At 40.3% G+C, this 18,869-nt stretch overlaps 2 protein-coding genes across 2 annotated transcripts in view; both read right to left on the reverse strand.

Moving 5' to 3' along the window:
* Positions 1 to 16,808, reverse strand: part of LOC128306536 (telomerase-binding protein EST1A) — a 33,309-nt gene extending 16,501 nt beyond the window's left edge. The window contains exons 1-8 of the mRNA XM_053044071.1: positions 16,789 to 16,808; positions 15,525 to 16,650; positions 15,299 to 15,453; positions 14,812 to 14,832; positions 13,302 to 14,583; positions 13,110 to 13,220; positions 12,426 to 12,703; positions 12,209 to 12,354 (exon numbers count right to left, since the gene is read on the reverse strand). Coding sequence (XP_052900031.1) covers positions 12,209 to 12,354; positions 12,426 to 12,703; positions 13,110 to 13,220; positions 13,302 to 14,583; positions 14,812 to 14,832; positions 15,299 to 15,453; positions 15,525 to 16,613 — 3,082 coding nt within the window. The 5' untranslated portion in view covers positions 16,614 to 16,650; positions 16,789 to 16,808. The remainder of the gene's footprint in view (positions 1 to 12,208; positions 12,355 to 12,425; positions 12,704 to 13,109; positions 13,221 to 13,301; positions 14,584 to 14,811; positions 14,833 to 15,298; positions 15,454 to 15,524; positions 16,651 to 16,788) is intronic.
* A 678-nt stretch (positions 16,809 to 17,486) lies between these two features.
* On the reverse strand, positions 17,487 to 18,401 carry LOC128307225 (uncharacterized). Its single transcript, XM_053044982.1, has 2 exons — positions 17,894 to 18,401; positions 17,487 to 17,825 (listed from the first exon to the last, which is right to left on the reverse strand). The coding sequence occupies exons 1-2, from the start codon at positions 18,311 to 18,313 to the stop codon at positions 17,580 to 17,582; spliced, it is 666 nt and encodes a 221-aa protein (XP_052900942.1). The 5' UTR covers positions 18,314 to 18,401; the 3' UTR covers positions 17,487 to 17,579.
* Between the last annotated feature and the right edge of the window lie 468 nt (positions 18,402 to 18,869).

The raw sequence follows: 18,869 nt of genomic DNA on the forward strand, positions 1-18,869 counted from the left end.
GCCGATACCTTCTGCTAAATATTATGATGATGGTGCTGAGGGTGAATTCCTACTGCTGCTCCTGCTGCAAACGACCAATTCAGACGCTAGCCAGCCAGGGAATGGTCCGAAAGACAAAGCCAATGGTCTTGAATTATCTCTATCTCGAGTATTCCACCGACCTGGTGGCTTTTCCTTCGGTAGCAACGATATAGATACGCGGGGCCCTTGCGGTGCTGCGCTGGTATATACACACCGACGGGGTTCATCACCGAACGGAAGGTGAATGAACTGGCAAGCCCGACAATACGACAGCCCGACTCTTATCTGCTTCTCCTTTCCCCTCGCACTGCTACCTCCCCCCCCCCCCCCCCCTTACCCCTTGATCTTCACACACAACATATCCGCGGTGGCTATCTCGTTTAATTTTTCTAGTTTTTCGTCTCTGCATTCTGTTTTGTATTACTGTCCTTCAGCAACAAAAAAAAAAGGAATTCGCTAACGTGGATATTGTGTTTAGCGTTTGCGAAGGATTGAAGGCATGGCAGTACACCATCATGGGCCCATTCAAGGTGAACACAAACAAACATGGCGGGGAAGGTGTGCCGGCAAAAAAAAAATGGTGGTAAAGGGGGTGATTGCAGGTGATAATGTTTCCTTCTTCCCTTTTTCGATCAGGTTGATCGCATACCGGGGGGACAGCGCGATATCGAAGTAAAGTTCTAAACAGTAACTCTAGATCAGCATCCGATAACTATGGAAAGCGTTACCAGAGGGATACTGCAACCGTTAAGCAGAGAAAGAAGCTGGAACGGTGGAAAACCGTCAAAGATCTTACGAATATTCTATTTATGTGCATTTTACGAATATCTAGCAAATGGGCACAGAAGAAATGGCTTATTCAGCGTCATAACTCTGGTAAAAATAGTTGCATTCTCTTTAATGTAGACACTTCTTCTCCAAACTTCCAATACTTTATACGTAATATATGCAGTACTCACCAAAACTCAACCGTGACCGAATAGGCAAAAAAGGTGATCTGACATTCAAGACTTAAGATACGATGGACTGAGAAAATTGCTAAGCCAATTCGCAGTTGCCGACAAATTCTTCGATCTACCGAACTTCATATATCACTGGACTATCTATTACTCATGGAGGGTTTTGTGTATCACCTTCAACTCCACATCATCAGAATTCGAGCCCTATTGCCAACCTCCACAGCATCTAATCTCCATAAAAATAAACCAACCCTCACCATCGCATGGTAAACTACAGTTATGTTTGTAAAAAAGAGGACAATCTGTTTATTTCGATAAGCGACACGGCCACAACAAAACCATCATACGACCCACATGCTGATTATAGAACCGGCCGAAACAATAAATCAAAAGCTCAACCGCGGACTCTTAACCCATATGTCGCGCGCGGTCAAGAATGACCTGATTAACCCTAGCACAAAATAGTGATATATGGTAAAATATCGCCCCAGTGACCATCCCGACCTCAAAACGCTGATATCATGTGGTAAATCATGCCATAAAACATTTGTTAAAATTAAGGAATAACCCAAGCTAAACATCCCGCAACGCCGACCGGGCCGGCTGCGTTTGATCGCTAACGCCTCAGATAGCGGGTCCGACGACTCTGTTCACGATATTGCTCATCAATCATGTTGTGTGATTATTTAAAATTCAACAAGCTGTCAAAACTGTCATAAATTTTGTCAGTGTTGTCACAGTGTGTGTGTTTTTTTTTTTTTGCCGCCCCATTGTCACTAGCCGACTACCATTTTATTCAAATATAGCTGTAAACGAGTTTATTGTGAGATTGATTTGTAACACCGACGCAAAACCGAACTAGAACAATTAATCAATCCACTGACATAAGCTGCGTCCGAATCTCTGCTACCTAATGCTTCCCCGTGTGTAATAAAGCTTTTCGTTTCCTGAGCTTTCCTTCCTTTTGATTCTTCAGCGCAACTCCGCATTCGTTTTAATAAATTCAAAACACCCAAAACAGTTTAATCTGATACATCATAGTCAACAGCTTGACATAAAAGCTGGAGAAACACCGCAATAAAAGCAATTTATTAGCGGTCTATTCTTTTGTACACGGGTTTGATTTACACGCGCCGTCATAATATTTTTACTCACAATATCAATCATGTCTTTGCCTGCAGTTGCTTGGAACTGTGCTAGAATGGTTCCCTAGCCAATTGGTGAGTTGACCTACATAAGAACGATTATTTCCCTACCGACATTCTGTATTCCATATCCTTTCGATGACATGCTGTCGAAATTGGTTACAGCTTGTCGGATAAACTTTTCATCATGCATCGCATCCAAACCAAACGCGATCAATCAAATAATCCTCTCCGCCAGCCGTGTGGTGTGCTTTATCTGTCAAAGCGCTACGGACATTAAATTTGCCCCAGCATTAAGATTTGAGGCGAACGATCATCGAAGAGACCACCAGGAACGGCTGCCGCACCGTCTTTTAATCACCGTGAAGTAGTCCACGGATAAGGGAAAGATTTCGCGATGCCGATATTGAACATATGCGAACCATAATAGAAACCCATAAAACGGCATTGTAACCGAATAAAATCAATAAATCACGAGGCGCAGTAACATTCTCTCGCACCTATTGCTAGCGCGTCGTCGCTAAAATACTTGGAATCGGAGGTAATCAGACCCGCGAGGAGAAATCTAGCGTGTAGCATGATCATATGCGATAGATTACACGGTTAGGTTAGTTTTATTGAACTATGTCAGGCGTTTGGTTGAATACGACTGACGGCGAATAGAATTTCTATGCACCTCGAACTCGAGGATGTCGAAGACGTCGTGTTAATATTTACCGAAGACAAAAATACAAATAAATTTAAACTAGTTAACGTTAACTTAACTAAAAGAAGGCTTTTATCTTTTTGTGTCTGATTTAACTTGACATATTGAAATTTTCATGAAATATATTTGATAACATACCTGGAAGTAATTATTTAAATATAACATTTATTTGTCCAATTCCATAATAGGAATTGATACAAAAATTTCTTATAGAGTTTCTTCCTTTAACCCACACACTAAACATTTCAACACTTATTGCAACATTTTGTGGCGTAAGATCGATAACTCAATAGAAAGAAGAAACACATTCTAAATGATATTTAACGTTAATCTAATAGAAATAAAACTTTCAACAGTTAAAAGAATACAAAAAGGAAAATTTAATTTTTAGTTATAATAACCTTGATTGGAAGATTAGATAAAATGCATCTTCAAATTTGTATAACAAACACAAACCAACACAAAATCGTCTCGCAACGATTATTGTTTTCAATTTATCATTAAATAAACACAATTAAATTAATCTTAGTGATAGAATTTGCAAAACAAAAATTAAATTTAAAACTTTTGCAAACAAATTATGTGAACACCTTGGTTTAAACGAACGTACATGCGTGGATCGCGAAGTTCTTTAGCTAAAGCATTTTTTCTCCTTTCTTCTTTCCTTATTAAATATATTCTTGTTTTTCCTTTCCTTTTTCTTGCCTGTTATGTGTGTGTGTGTGTTTTTACTGCTCTTCTTTTTCTCTTCTTTTCTCCTACTCTAACCTACGTTTACCTCTTTCAATCGGCTCGGGCCACTCTTGTCAAGATTCCCGTTGGATATCATGCGCGGAGCGCCAGCAAAAAGGACAGCAAAATCTGTCCAGACAGCTGAGGCGTCCAGTTGGCGTCATCGTTTCATCGGCCTATGCTCGTGGCCATTATAAAGGCAACGCTCTGCGTAATGCGACCGTGCCACCAGAACCAACAGAAAACGCAGCCAAGAATGGCCGTTAAGAACGTAATTAAACATACTTTATGTTGTATAATTGTCATGTAATGAGCATTTAATTATTTCCACTTGAAGCCGGGTGGATTCCTCGAATTGGATCGAGCATAATCGAGCGGAAAGGTAAAACAACAAAAGAGGAACAGATCTGATAGCGATGAACGCAGACCGGCGCAAAGCGCTGGCAGGGTTTTTTCACAAGACAACATATCAAAATTTTAAATTTTTTGATAAGCGTAATTTGCGATTACAGTTCTTATTAGCTTTACTTATACAAATATTAAAACCCGACCAATACACTGTAGGAAAAGTCACATATGGAAGCATCCATATCTTCGCAAGAACTGGTTCGAATTTTGGCCAAACCGTTTAAGATCGCCAGCAGTGAACTGTCTCTTCTTATAAAAGGCGAAAGAGGTGAGCGAACATTTCGGAGAGGCACACAGGAGAAAATTGCAACTGGAGTGTTACATACTGCATACATAATAAAGTAGAGTAACGCCATCGACCGTAACTGCCACCATCTTCGTGGGATCTTGGGCGCAAGCAGCTCTATAAAAAAGCAAGAATGTGTATACAAAGCAGAATGGACGTACATCATACTTAATCAAATGCTTAGATGTAATGAATACTTTGAACTTATTCCTTTCGCAAGAGGAAGGCGAAAAAGAGATGCATAATTTCCTCCAATTGTCATACAACTATCGTTTACACGATGTATAATTCATCTACCAAATTATCATCAAGTGCACCAATAATGCGATGTGTAGCTCAAGTGTAATTAAACAAGAAATATAGATAAACAAAAGAACGATTAAAAGTTTGGCTATCCCACCATCAGTCAAGGACAGATTATTTAAATCCGATTCTTGTTATTAAAGTGCCCCAGGATGTACAAAAAATTAGACTAAAACAATACTGGACAGTCAACAAAACGAAATGTAAAAAAAAACAACAATACTTGAAATCAACAGATCCTCGAACACGTCAATGACCTAAAAGACACGAACCGTTTTAAATTGTGTCATGTCATTTGAATAATATATATGTTAATGTATGCGCATAAACACGCACTTAATGAGTTGATTCGTTGGTGATTTTTCATGCTGTTTTTTTTTCTTTTGTTAAACAAGCGCATTATACTGACCATAGAAGAAGATTTAAACGATATATTCGCGACAGAAAAAAAGGTAACGGGAGAAAGTTTAAACAAATCTCCACTATTCTTGATATTCTTGGTCGGTTGAGTTCGTAAACTTTCATGTCATTAAGGCATTCGATACGAATGGTGAACTATTGCTATTTCGAGATTGATTTGGATCGGAAATGGCTAACCGATGTTCGATGTTCCTTCTTTTCGTCAGAATCAATCGCTGTGTATTACAAATTTGCGAATTACTTGGCGAAATGTAATCTAAAAAATAATAACAATTAGAATGTAATCTAAAAAAATAAGATTTAGATTAATAATCATAATACGGCGAAAGCCGTAATAATGGAAATATAAAAAATAGATTAATAATCAGAAAGTGTCTTCCATGTATTAGTGTAAATTCCAAAAAATGTCCTTACACTGGGAAATTCGTAGATACCGAAACGTAAATGTTGCGAAAATTAAGTCGAATTTGTACGCTGCTGGTTGGAACCACTCGTTAATTCCCTGATCTAAAACCGTGAGTTGAAAGTCGCCGTGAAGATTTAAATTCGGAGTTAGCTCAAAAATCGTGAGTTGAAGGTCACAGCATCACAACAATAAATGTTCATTCAGGTTGATAAACAACTTACATGAACATAACGCCCGCATAACGAGTTTTCTCGTAAAGCAAGTAGAACTTTCTTCAAACATTAACAACATCTGAGGTCGTCCATGTACGATGACGAAGGATGCCTGCTGTCGAGTACGCGGCGAAGCGTATGCAATAGCGCGAGTCAAGCATAAGAGGCTAATTCACCTTCAATCATAATTAACAATGACAGTGAACGATGAAGATAAACTGCGGCAATAATAAAGAAACCTGTGCGACATTTCGTTCTTGGTGCAACATATGGTATTGTCCGATCCGAACAGTAGTGTGTATGTCTAACGCCGAAATTCTTGAAATATGAAAATGAAGTGTTTGTTTGCTTAAATAATCGAATCTTCAAACTGTCTATTTAAAAACAATATCTATGATCGTTATCCTCATGCTTCCGCTTTGTGTAAAGAGAATGTTTTATATCATTAATATCGTAGATCGATTCTCTGTGTAATGTCTATTGTAAACACTTTTTTTTTTATAAAACATGAAATTTATGTAACATTAAATACGTCTGTAACCGTACCGGCATGGTTGCAATTATGTTGCAACTGGCCATAGCTGCACGCATTAATCCCTAGCAGCGCTGAACGCAGAAAAATTTCTTTGTCCACCGTTTTTTTCTGATTCGCATCCCTTTTCGCATCGAGATCAGGTTGGTGGTTTCTCATCTCCCCTTCGCACCACACGTTGCTTTTTTGTTGTTTTTTTTTTTCGTTCACAGAAGGGTTCCAACAACACTAAGTGTTCGCGCTGATGAAACAGTATCTTAGGGAAAATTGCTAACGGTGCTAAATGTTACGCCACCATTGCTATTTTCTGCTTTCCGCACACATACACGTCCCAACGGAACTAGCTTTGGTGATCAGAAATGGATTCCCCAAGCAGGTGGTGAGGGGTGGAGAGTGTGATCCTCATCCACAATGCGGTTGGGGGGGATGCGAAAACAGCCCACCGTGCTGCTGATAGTATTTTTGCTCTAAATTTAGAACACTGCACGCACACAAGGAGATAGAATTGATGAGCTACTAGTAGCGATTTATTTCCACCCTTCCTCGCCAAAGGCTTCTCGCATTCCAAATAGCCCGGCGATTTTCCCCCAGCCGCGGGGTGTAGCATGGTGCATAAACCGGATTCTTTCCTGCATGTGGATGCAGTCAGTAATTATTAGTAAGTTGGTTAATTTAAATCACCTTCACCAACTGCTTCCCACGGATCCTGTTTTTTTTTGTTATTATTATTATTTTCTCTTGCCGTTGTTGTTCCCGAAGGAGGTTGTTGTTGTTTGTACACACTTTTGTGTGCTGTTATTCTTTTTTCTTTTTTTCTTTTTTGTGTTTTCATCCACATTCCATCTTAACTTCTTTTAATTAGGTATTAAATATTTATTGGTGTGTTTAAAAAATAATATGAATTCATTAGACACGAACAAATAAATAATATATAATTATTATTATAAATAATCCTCGACAATCGAAATATTTCCAATTCTATAAAAGAAAGCGAGAATTTTGATCGAGTCGTAGACGAACTAAAATATCTAACAAATCTACCTCAAACTTGACTACAGTATTACTTTGACGCCTATTTATGTTTTCTCCTCTCCAGAACTCTGTTGAGCATAACAGGATCTCCAGTATAACGTCGTATATAAATTATACATATATATAAATACGACCCAACAATACCGAAACGCAATCTTCTACAGCAATGCCCGTCCGAAATCGACTGTAACACCACCAAAGCAACGACGGTGGGATTGCACATGGGATTGCGAGATTGTGTAATGATTGCATCAATCGCACGAAACAGGATAAGGCGACGCAAAGAACACGAAAGAGAAAAACACGGATCATCAAACTAAGGGATGTTGCAATTGCCCGTCGCAAAGCAAGAAGAACCCGTACACTGACCGCAGGCAACAATCGGAAGTTCAAGGACATAGTTTACGCAAAACAGTCCCAACCCTTTCGGCCAACGCGAACAACGTAATGGGGGAGGGGGAAGACGGTACGGGGGGTGAACCGGTACCAGAACTCCGGTGGAAGATGAGTGCACCCTTAGGAATGTTTTTTTTTTTGTTGCTCCTTAATGCCCCCCATAATGCCCCCACCGGCTGACCAGTAAACTTATTTAGTAACAGCACAACAGACATCGGTGCTGCGGTAGCATAACGAAACACTTCAAATCTCCTATCGTTGTGTTCGCAGAACAAAAGAGCGAGATTCGATATTTTAGTACGGTTTTAACCGCTTGCCCAACAAACGATCATCCCTGGCATCGGTGCGGGAATATATGTATCTCCGAGACCCGTAACCCCAACCCATCGTTGCTTTAATTCGGAATGTGCATGTGCGAGAAACAACGCACACTTGCAGGACCGGTACGTACGTATGTAATCGTTTGTGTGGACGTGATTTAAGGGTAATAATTCTCAAACCTTCTCCACCGCCCGGTTGGGCCGGCCGGTAAGGCAGACCGCCGCACATCACCTGGAGCGGACCGGACAATCGGTTTTTATGCGATCCCCGATCCACGAGTGCACCGAAGAAACCGGTTAAACGAACGAAAACGTCATTGCGCCGGAAAGGACGGCGTACGGCAAACGCGTCTGCTGTGAAGATGTCACCGTAAGACGTAACAGAAAGGTGAACAGCGCAGTGTCTTGAACTTGGCGATTTTTTTTGTTGTTGTGTTGCTTTCTATAAATAAAACTTACAGCTAAACAGCTACCACGCTGTAACTATAAAACCATGATTATATGCTTTTATAACATATTACAATGTGATAAAGATTTACATTGATACAGTAACTATGCTGGATTCGATAGTGTGACTATTCCTTGCTGAAGAAGGAAAAATCATACACACACACACATACACTTTTGCAGTATAGAAATTGGATGGGTGTGGATGCACCTTAACACTAGAACCGCCGATGGGACTTTTTTGTCCCATCGCACTCGAAAAAGGTGTGTTCCAGAACTTGTGGTCGTCGGCGTTGCCAGGTTCAAATGTCTTGTCACGAGGGCAAAAGTGCTAACGAATGATTTACATGCAATAGACCAGTATGTACAAAATGTACTCAGAGAGTTTCGTACGTATGCGTTTCATGTGAGCCAGATTCTGACCAAACCAAAAGATGTGTTATAGATGCTTAACATAATTAATCTAGGTATTCCTTTTGCTTTCGAAAAAAGCTTTGTCCTCTTCTTTTGGTCATTTAGAGCTATATTGACATCGAATTTTTGTAATGTTTCTAAAGGGAGTCACATACGCCCGCGTAGACCCAAACAACTTAGAACAAAAGACTTGTTTTATGATCATAAAAACCTTACTTATCACTTGATTGTATAAAAAATTAATAGCTATAAGCCTATATTCACTGTCGTACAATCCTATAAGGAATAATTAAAAGCGTTTATCACTAAAAGTCCTAAAATGTTATATTAATGTAAAAAACTTGGCCTTGATATCCTTGGTATGCGATTGATATGATCTCAATTCAATTTTAATTATTGATTAAGTTGCTAATAAAGCTTTATTATTCCTAATTATGATGTTTATTAATTATTTTACCACAAAAAAAACACTTAGGTAATAATAAACATATCTAAAAATGTATACATAACGAATACAAAATTGTCCCATATGGCGGTTCTAGTGTTAAGAAATAAGCGAAATAATAAGACCCTTGGCAGAGCGCGGAGTGCGTAATATGAACCTGGCGCCGTAAATTTAAATTCTTGCAAGATGCCTTTGCGAGCAGTACGGCTTAGCCGTCCTTCTTCAATAATAAAAAAAAGATGCCTTTGCGGCCTTTCTTCCAAGGCATCGTTTTGCCATGCCAACCTGTACGTACGCTTGTGTGCCTCCAAGTGCTTATGCACCTGGACGGTAAGCATTTGCTGTTTTCCACCCGGTTCCCGGTTCCCGGTTCCACGTTACTTGTTTACGAGGGTGCAAATGGTTTTTGTTTTATTGAAATGTGCCGGCCCCGGCCCTGGGTCGTGTTCGCAAACAAACGAACGCAATCAATGCTTATCTACCTTTTCTTTTCCACTTCCCTAAGCATCCGTCAACTGCCCTCCATCGGGGGAGGATTCCAGTGGACTTCTGAACAATTATAAAGATATTCCTAATTCATGGTATCTTGCCCAAAACCAGTTGCGCGACCACACTGCTACTCGGCCTCCGATACAGAGGAAAACAAAACTCCTGTACCGATCGTGCAATGTACATAAAGGGTTTCACCATATTGCGTATTCCTACACGTATTACATGACGGTTGCAGACAAAAAAAAACAGTGTGCTATTACATTTGATTAATTGTTTCTTCCTTACTGATTGACTAATTAATTGTAATGTCATGTTGTCGTGCGGAGCAGATGACTTGTTACAATAAATTCCAGCAAGCCTCATTTATTCCGGCATGGAAAAAGACTCAAATATTCATGATCCCGTTCGTTTACATAACAAGCATGGGTTCAATGTGCGGTTCTGTTTTGCTTGAGCTTGGATGGAGCTTTGCTCTACCGTACGCTTCTTGCTACCTTTACTTTTTTCCAAAGGGTCTTGACCGTGCTAATGACCGTAATACACATCCGAAAGTGCTAGGACACAGCACCTGGACTAAAGAGGCACACCACAGAACAATATAATCTAGCACTCCGCCGGCCAAACGGGAAGGAAAGAAAGGCGCAAACAAAAGAAGTAAGATGTGCGAAAACACAGGAATGGTTTTCACTCATTGTAATGATTTTCACACACTTCCGTTATCAACCATCCATTCGGGTGGAGAGTTAAGCATGCAAGCTTTAAACCCTCCCAGAAGCAGCTGCTGCTGATCTTGCGCTCTCGCCCCAACTTGTCATTAAAATAAACTGTTAAAAACTGCCTTGTTCGTTCGCTCCAAAAGCGATACAATGTGAAACGAAAAACCCCACCAACCGCAACGTGCTGAAAGGTTCATTTTCATTTCAAAAAAGGCTCAGTCAGTATTCGTTCTAGCGCGTTAGTCATGGTAAGAAACAAACGATTTAGCTGTGTTGTTGTACCTTTTGCAACAAGAGAATTTTTTGAGATTAAATGCCCAGTTTAACATAAATTATGCAATCATTTATACGACAGTGTTGTTAAAAAGCGATAGCAAAACTATTTTAAAACTTCTTAAACTATCTTAAAGAAAAACAGACAGAAGGCCGGCAAAAGTTCCGAATGGGACAGCAGCACGGACGTAGTCAAATTGCGGTAAGGGCATGCCTTAGAGAGTTCATCCATTCCGACAGATCGTTGTGCGGCTCCGATAAACGGAGCGTTGCAATAAAATCGATCCACAACGTGGCACCAGACTCTCTTCAATCTTACAACTAGCAAGCAATAGTAAATTTAATTTAATGTTCGGTTGCAACAAAAAGGCATGTTATATGTAATATGTATACATCAACAGATTGTTTAAACGTACATACACCCAAGAACAATGTTAATTAATCATTGTTATTGTGCAACACATAAAGAAAATACATTTACTTCGACTCAATATCTACCTACATCTTCGCCCAAGTACTGGTACTGGAGTATCGTTCTTCTAGCGAACCATTTCAAAGAGGCGATAAGTAGCACTCCCATTTTCGAGATGCATATTGTAAGGCACAACCTACCCCACATACGCAATTCAATCATTTTCGCGCAATAGTTGTTTAAAATTACGTATCGATTGACGGCTATAACGCTCGGCTTAAACAAGCTATCATCATACCCAATTAAGTGGCTTCTCGTCGGTGTAGTAGTCGCATTGTTACTGCCCGAGGACCGATCGAAAACTAAAGTCCGGCACACAAAATCGGCCACTCATTAGCGCTGGTGATGTTATTTGAAATATTAAATTGGCCAAGATTAATGAGGGCACAGATACATTTGGCACTTGACATCTGAAATTAATTAGTATGATGTATCAGTTGAAGGTCCTGTTTCTTCAGAACACGATAAGAAGATAAAATAATTAGCTGTAGGCTCTGTTATGTTGGCCTATTGGCCGTCTCAATTCAGATGATTCAGAACATCAGGATAATTGATTAGTGACCAGATCAGAAAAGAAAACGTCTTGCAACCGGCGGAAGTAAATAAATACATTCGCGCACGTTACTTCTGATTTTGATCTTAACTATCCCCTATATCTATTTCATTTATAACTTTCATCACAACGCCGTACTGTAATATCAACGACATTTAGCGCCAGCTTTAGAAATGCAGCGTAATAATCACAGCATTATCACGAAATATTATAATTTCTGGGCTGGAAAGTTACCCTTATTTTCTTATCGCTATTACGTTCTGCGTGTTGACAATACAATACTAGCAACTTATCACGTAATATTGCTTGTTCATTTGAATGTATTCAATATGCGAATAATAGGCCAACACACTTTAATCTCTAGCAGATAAGAATGAACAACACACATTTGTAGACTCGTCGCAGCTCGACTTGAAACGATGAAAACTACTCTAAAGCCAAATATTATTTTACATGCATCATCACTTGAAATAAAATGAATTAATATTTTCATATAGTTAATAAAGTTTATCACTTACCTTTTAATTTTGTCATCTCGATCGCAAACATATTCAGCGACATTAGTTGGAGTAGTCGATAACTGGTAACAGCGATTGGAGCATACTGCATCAAGGCACGGAACTCACGTAACATCTGATAAGCACACTGGGTAAATGATTCCATGCTAAACAAATAGAAAATGAATCATGTTTACAACACGCTCACTTCGCTGCATGTACGCTTCACGAAACTTACCCCGTCTTTGTGATCAATTTGCCGAGCACATGCAAAAAACTGACAATAAATCGCTTGTTCAGGTCGATCGTGTTGAGACTGTTCAATTCCTCATCGTCGCTCGTATCACAAGAATTCCCGGCACCGATCGGATACATCGGCCCGGTTCGATGCAAACGCAATCCACCCTCTGGATGAAACCAAATTTCACGTCGCAAATTACCTTCGACACGCTGTTGCTCTTTTCCCTTGCGTTTTGCATTTAATTTTTCTGCACGTTTGCGTTGATTGTTTTCGAACTATTCAGTGTTATTGATGAAAAAAGAAAAATGATACAAGGGATTAGAATACATGTTTCACATAAGGTGCGGTACAACACGAAAATTGATTTGAATGATCTTTAACACGCGTTGAGCAGCTCCGTACACTCACCACTAATTTATACTTTTGAAAATATCCATTTCCAGTTTGTAAGCATGATTAAAAAGGGAAAAATTGAATCACTTTTTTATCTGAATGACATCTATCATATGTTCGTAGGAAATCGAAAGCAATTTGTTTAACTTTAATCTTAAAACCTCTCACTAATAGCATAGTTTTCACTCCAAATTAACACTCATTCAAAAATAATCATAGTGCCACAGCATAAAAGCAAAAAATGTTAAAAATGTGTTTAAAAAAATTAACAAATAATTCTATATATACCTTCTTTTTCGTTTCGTTGAACAAATCCATTAGACTCTCCCGTGCAGATTCGAAGGGATTAGAAGACATTAGACTTCGCATATAGAAATAAACAGCGTCGATTTTTCGTTTCTGTAAAGGGGACAACATAATATCAAAGTTATTTTTACATATAATACAACCAGCTAAGGGTAAATCAAGAGACGACATTACCGCGTATACCGATAGTAAGGCAAGCTGATTGTACGGCCGTGCATTCTTTGGCAATATTTGTTGTGCTTTCACGTACCACTGCGTGGCTTTGCGGTAGTTTTGACCTTGAGTGATCCGTTCCCGGTACCTTGCCAGATCGCCCAAAAATAAGAAAATTTTCTGGGAGGAGACGAGCGCCAGCCCATAGCGCAGACCCTTCACGCTCGATGCAGCATTCGCACCAATGAATTGTTCCAAATTGAATCGATACTCTCGCTCGAGTAATGCTAAAAGTTGTTCAAAATATTTCGTTCCACCTTCAACCACTTCGAGTGCTCGTTCCTGCAAGAACTGCTTCTGTTGCTCATCCTGCGTCTCAGTTAGCATCTTTCGTAGCTGTTCGATTATGCCGTAAAACAGCAGCTTCCAGAAATGGTGCTCCAAATTTACATCCTGCGCGAAACGCATTTCCTTTACCAAGAAAATTTCAAGCAATTGCTGCAACCGGTGTCGAATCGCCATAAATTCATCCCATTCAGTGAACAAGTTGCCGCGTTCAACCAATTCTTGAAGCTGCGCGTCCGCTTCCACTACTTGGTAGACCAGGTTCTTTTCACGCAGCAGTTTCGCTTGCTCTGCATCGTACCAGGCCGGTCCACTCGATATTTTAAAATTGAAATTCGATTCGAAGTCTCTTGTCTCATCACGTCTGAAACTTTCACGCGGATGTGTTCTTGCCTGCGTACGTGTTACGATAATTGGTTGGGATGGATTTTTTGGATCAAACAGAGTCTTTGTTGCTCCACGTTCGTTATCTGGTCCCACTGTTGACATGGTGTCAGTATTATTGGACGGCAGTCGCGTTGGGATGACTAACACACCGGGAGCTTTTTGAATACCGATTGAGCTTTCGAACTGTTTTGTCATCTCAGCAATCGCCTGTTCAGTTTTATGGACCAACGGTCCCGCTCCATTGTTACTAGCACATCGCCAGTTGTCGCTATAATCTTCATCGTGCTGTCGATTACCTGACTCCCGCTTCAGGCTGTTATCCCGGCTACGATTCATGTACCGATCGCGTGAATGTCTTCGAAACCGTCCGCCTGATTCATAGTTTCGATCGATGCTAGAGTCTCGATAATGTCCTCGTCGATTAGCATGGCCTCGTGGGTAGCCTCGCTCGGAACTATTATCCCGACTTACATTAGATGATTGAGAATTTCGTCGGCTGCGGTTGGAAGCTCGTTGCGGTTGGTACGGCACTTTAAATTCATCGTAATAATCATTTCGGGATCGAGAATCACTGCAAATAAATAAGAAAATGCTCGAATTAGTACGAACATTTATATAATTGGACATTATCGCAGTGGCACAATCCATTGCAATTGAAAATGTTCATAATATGTGACCAATCAGTAATTTCAAAACTTATACATTATTACATAAGAAAAAACATTATACTTCCATACATTCTATCTTTTAATACAAATTAAACAACTCTACGGTAATATCATTCTATAAATTAACTTACGATGATCGTTTAAGCTTATCCCTACGGTCAGGTCTTGGTACCGGCAAAGCGTTATTGATCAAAAGATAAAAAAATGTTTCAATACGATTACCATAAATCACTATAAATTATTCGTCAAATTCAAGAAATACGACTAGGCCGTACGTCCGACAGTAGAATAAAAATTCAAATTGCGTTGTACCGAGCTATACAGTGAGCTCTAAAGATTTAATTATACTGAACAAGTAACGCCAGACTAGGAATGAGACTTGTACACACTTCTTAGATGTACGCTTCGATATCACCAATTTACGAACATTGGAATTATAGATTAAAAATACCTTTAAGGTAATTGTGTTGTTCTTAAACCTGTATGGGCATCAGGTAGAACTTGTTGATCATCATCAACATAAAAAATTCAAATGACATAACAATTTTGATAACATATGCCACAATTCATCCAATGCTTTCATGTTAGATTAATCCATTCATATAATGCTTTAGTTACCTTCGATTTCTTTGTCGGTTGCGATAATTGCCTACAGGTGGGACCGATTTACTAGAGGACGGTGGTACTAGGTCCATATCAACGTTTCCTTGCCATCGTCTACCCGGATGGTCAACTGCCACATTCAATTCCAAACCTCCATCATCCGCCCAGTCCTGCGTATAAAGCAAGAATATCATAAAATTATAAATGAGGTCTACTTCACGTAGAAGGTAGACATTCTTACCAATGATTCCTTTTTACTCCAATGATTAGTTGACTTTGACAAAGGAACACCATCGTTAACCAAACCGCTAAGCTCGTCGTTACTTAGCATATCAGGCATTGTTGAGTTACTATCAGTCGAGTACTGTCTGTATCGGGTTCCAGTTCTACTACCGTCACCGCTATATCCGATAGGTGTACCCCTGGATCGGTCACAACTGGAATTCCGACTGCTTGTTCCGGCATCTAAATTCCTCTCCCTATTGTTTTGACTTCTTCGCGGTGCATAACCTCTCTCCAGAACGGTATCAACCTCTGACGAACGACTACGTGGACGCGGATAATAGTCATCGTTCATTTGTCGACCACCGCCCATTGCTCGTCCAGCATTATATGCAGTGTTTGAGTAGCAGCCACTATTTCCTGCTCCACCACTAGGTCCACCGCCCGAATAGCGTATACGTCCTCGATTCTGGCGAGAACAGTTACGATTCGGCATCGTTTGAGACATCGCTTGCTGATGTTCAGCTCGCTTAATCTCTAGATAGTTCTGCGGAAGTCCGAGATCTTGGAGTGTTTTTTTCAGTAAACGGGGTGCCAGGTTCTCTAGGTGCGAAAGCGAGGGTATGGAAGATTTCTTCGAACCGCCAACAAACCGGGGTTCGACACTTCGCGTGTCACGCTGCATTCGATCTGCCCGGCTGTTTACCGGGGCGTTATTCGGTAAAAAATTCCTTGAACTCATTTCGTCGCGTGCCGGATGATTGTTAGCATAGTTTGATTGTCCTGCCAGCCGCCAATTAACGCTTCCTGCAGGACGGTTTCCGGACACGCCTGGGTCCATCGTGGAATGCTGGACTTGGGCAGAAGAACTGCCCCGGTTTGAACCACTTGTTACGCCATCGGATTCTTCAACCGTCCAACGTGACCTTGGCTGATCGTCTGGTTGATCGGAATGATGCGATCGGTTGTTCGCACTTGAGTCGGTTTTCCGTAGCGGTCCACTACCTGGACTGTAAATCTGCTGTTGACGTTTATTGCTGATGCCCCGAGATGATCCGGAAGTAGTACTGGAAGACATGATTGGGGGTGCTATGGCAGCATTTTTCATTCTGCCTGCTACCAAATTGACGATTTACGGTGAGTTCCTGTCGGAATGCATAAGAGAAAACATAATTTTTTGCACATATCATAGTTCAGTAGCAAATATTTTATAAAACAGCTGGTACTTACCCTACCAGATTCAACACCTTTATACAAACCACATATATTTTCAATTGACCTACCTGCTTTGTGTACAATAAAGTCCAAACTTGTAGCAGGAACGATGGGTAAATCTGTTTGCGGATAGCTTAAAGTTAGAGCCACACTTTTCGGCAACAGCTGCAACAGTTGATCTCATTCGCGTCGCGCGTAGATTCTTTAATGGTACCAGACGCGCTTACGTTTCTCAGCTGGAATGCGTGACGAAGTACACAACGTTACAATACGTCTCTTTTACGCCGGTACTTGTCACCCTCTCCAGCGTCTTTTGGAATCGCTTCTGACTAATCGGAATAACTTTTCATCACCAGCTTACGGTACAAAAAAGACATTATGGACATGAAAAATAGTTAACAGAGCAAAGGAAAATCACAAATACAGGGAACACTGAACGAAATTCAATTTGCATTTGCTCTTACTCTGTCTCGCTTGCGCCTGATGTTGATTCAAAATGAAGAACTTGACAGCAGAAAACTCATCTCACGCTGAAGTAATGTCTGAAGCTGTGGCCATAGCAAAAACAGACGAGTGTCAAATGCTCAAGGTTGAGACATTTGGTAAAGGTCTATACATAATCGACAAAAGAGATTGTTTTTTCCGTTTCTATGCAAACAACCGAAGAATTAGCATTTTGTTCTATTTATTTTAGATGTTTTATAACTTTTCTTAAATTATAAAATTGTAATAAGCATGTACTTTTCTCGTAGAAGTAAATCGCGATATATTTTATTTACGCTATGACTCTCTATTAACGTTCGATTTTGGTTTACTGTACAAACTTCGTAAAGGAATAAACATCCTTATCCCATCATAGTTACGACTGATCAACAAAGGCAGCCTGATCCTCAAATTGCCGTTCTAGCTCAAGCATCCGGAAGTTTATCTTATAAACCGTTTCGAACTCTTTGCCGGTCAAGAAAATGGCCAGTGCAACGTTAAATGCAAGCATCAACGTAACCGGCAGCATAATAGGTCCGGACAATTTCCTATACAGTTTCAACACCTCCTTCGGTTTCTCCACAATCGATGGCAGCCGGTATGTGAAATGTCGAGTGGCAAACTGCAAAAGAAAACCAGATCGATGAAAACTGCATCGTTTGCTTTGGGGCAATGCTTCCACAGACATACCATAAATGATGAGAGCGGCACCAGCATCATTGGATATGCTACTGCAAATGCACCTTGAAATGCAGCAGCACGTGTTTGCAGACAAACTGGGCACGGTTCCTTTCGCAGCATTACATCTGGTAGCACGAACGTAGAGTGAAATACGGTGGCCATGATCGCCGGTAGCGCAACCGCTGGCAAATAGCTTGAGAATCTGCCATAATTGGCCAGCTTCAGCACCCGGCGGTAGTAATTGTTGATGTAAAATCCAGAAATTACCGTGCCAGCGCCAAGTATCCCAGGTGTGTAAACGATTGGCCAGACTTCTGATTGGTTTTCCCAATTTTTTACCAAGCTCAAGAAGTACTGGATTGCATCCTCCTCGCTCAAACGGACAGCGTCTTCCGGAATTTCTGAAGACTTTTTATGTAACAGCGCCATCGCGACTGGAAAACGCCGGCGTGTCGATAGCACTCTTTCAATTGTTTTGCTCCTGATGTCCTAAAAAGTTCAAGAGAGCTGGCGAGATGGGAAATGGTATGTACAACCAGAATGTCACTGCGGGCAATGTGAAAACACAAGAATGTTCACACAATTATTCTCCGTTCAAGCTAATTCCATAGACACACACACACATATGCAAGCCGAAGGTAAATACATACCGGACTGTTTCGAACAATCTTGTGTTCAGCCATCTTTTTCGAAACCATTTCGAAATACGAACACCATCGTAAACAAACTTTGCAAAATTGTCAGTTTCATGTAAACAATAGATTTGCCGGTTAGTTTGCCAGTTTTCAATGTGCGTAATGGTTAAATTAAAGTTATAGTTTTTCCATTCTAACATGTAAGTTTTTGGGAAATTTCGATTAGTTCCATTCCATACAGTTAAATTCGTCTTTGTATGACGTTTCATTGAATCCGCCAAGGACAAAATTCGCAGAAAGATGCGTTCAATCGTACAATTTATTGATAAAAATTTCGCATTTCAACAAGC

The sequence above is a fragment of the Anopheles moucheti genome, chromosome X (genome assembly GCF_943734755.1).
Source record: "Anopheles moucheti chromosome X, idAnoMoucSN_F20_07, whole genome shotgun sequence".
Classification (NCBI taxonomy): domain Eukaryota; kingdom Metazoa; phylum Arthropoda; class Insecta; order Diptera; family Culicidae; genus Anopheles; species Anopheles moucheti.

Bases quoted from the DNA above. Each gene is read 5' to 3' on its own strand.
- LOC128307225 (XM_053044982.1), bottom strand. From the start codon at position 18,313: ATGGCGCTGTTACATAAAAAGTCTTCAGAAATTCCGGAAGACGCTGTC. The intron at 17,826-17,893 runs GTATGTCTGTGG...TTTCTTTTGCAG, and splicing joins TGCCGCTCTCATCATTTATG to TTTGCCACTCGACATTTCAC.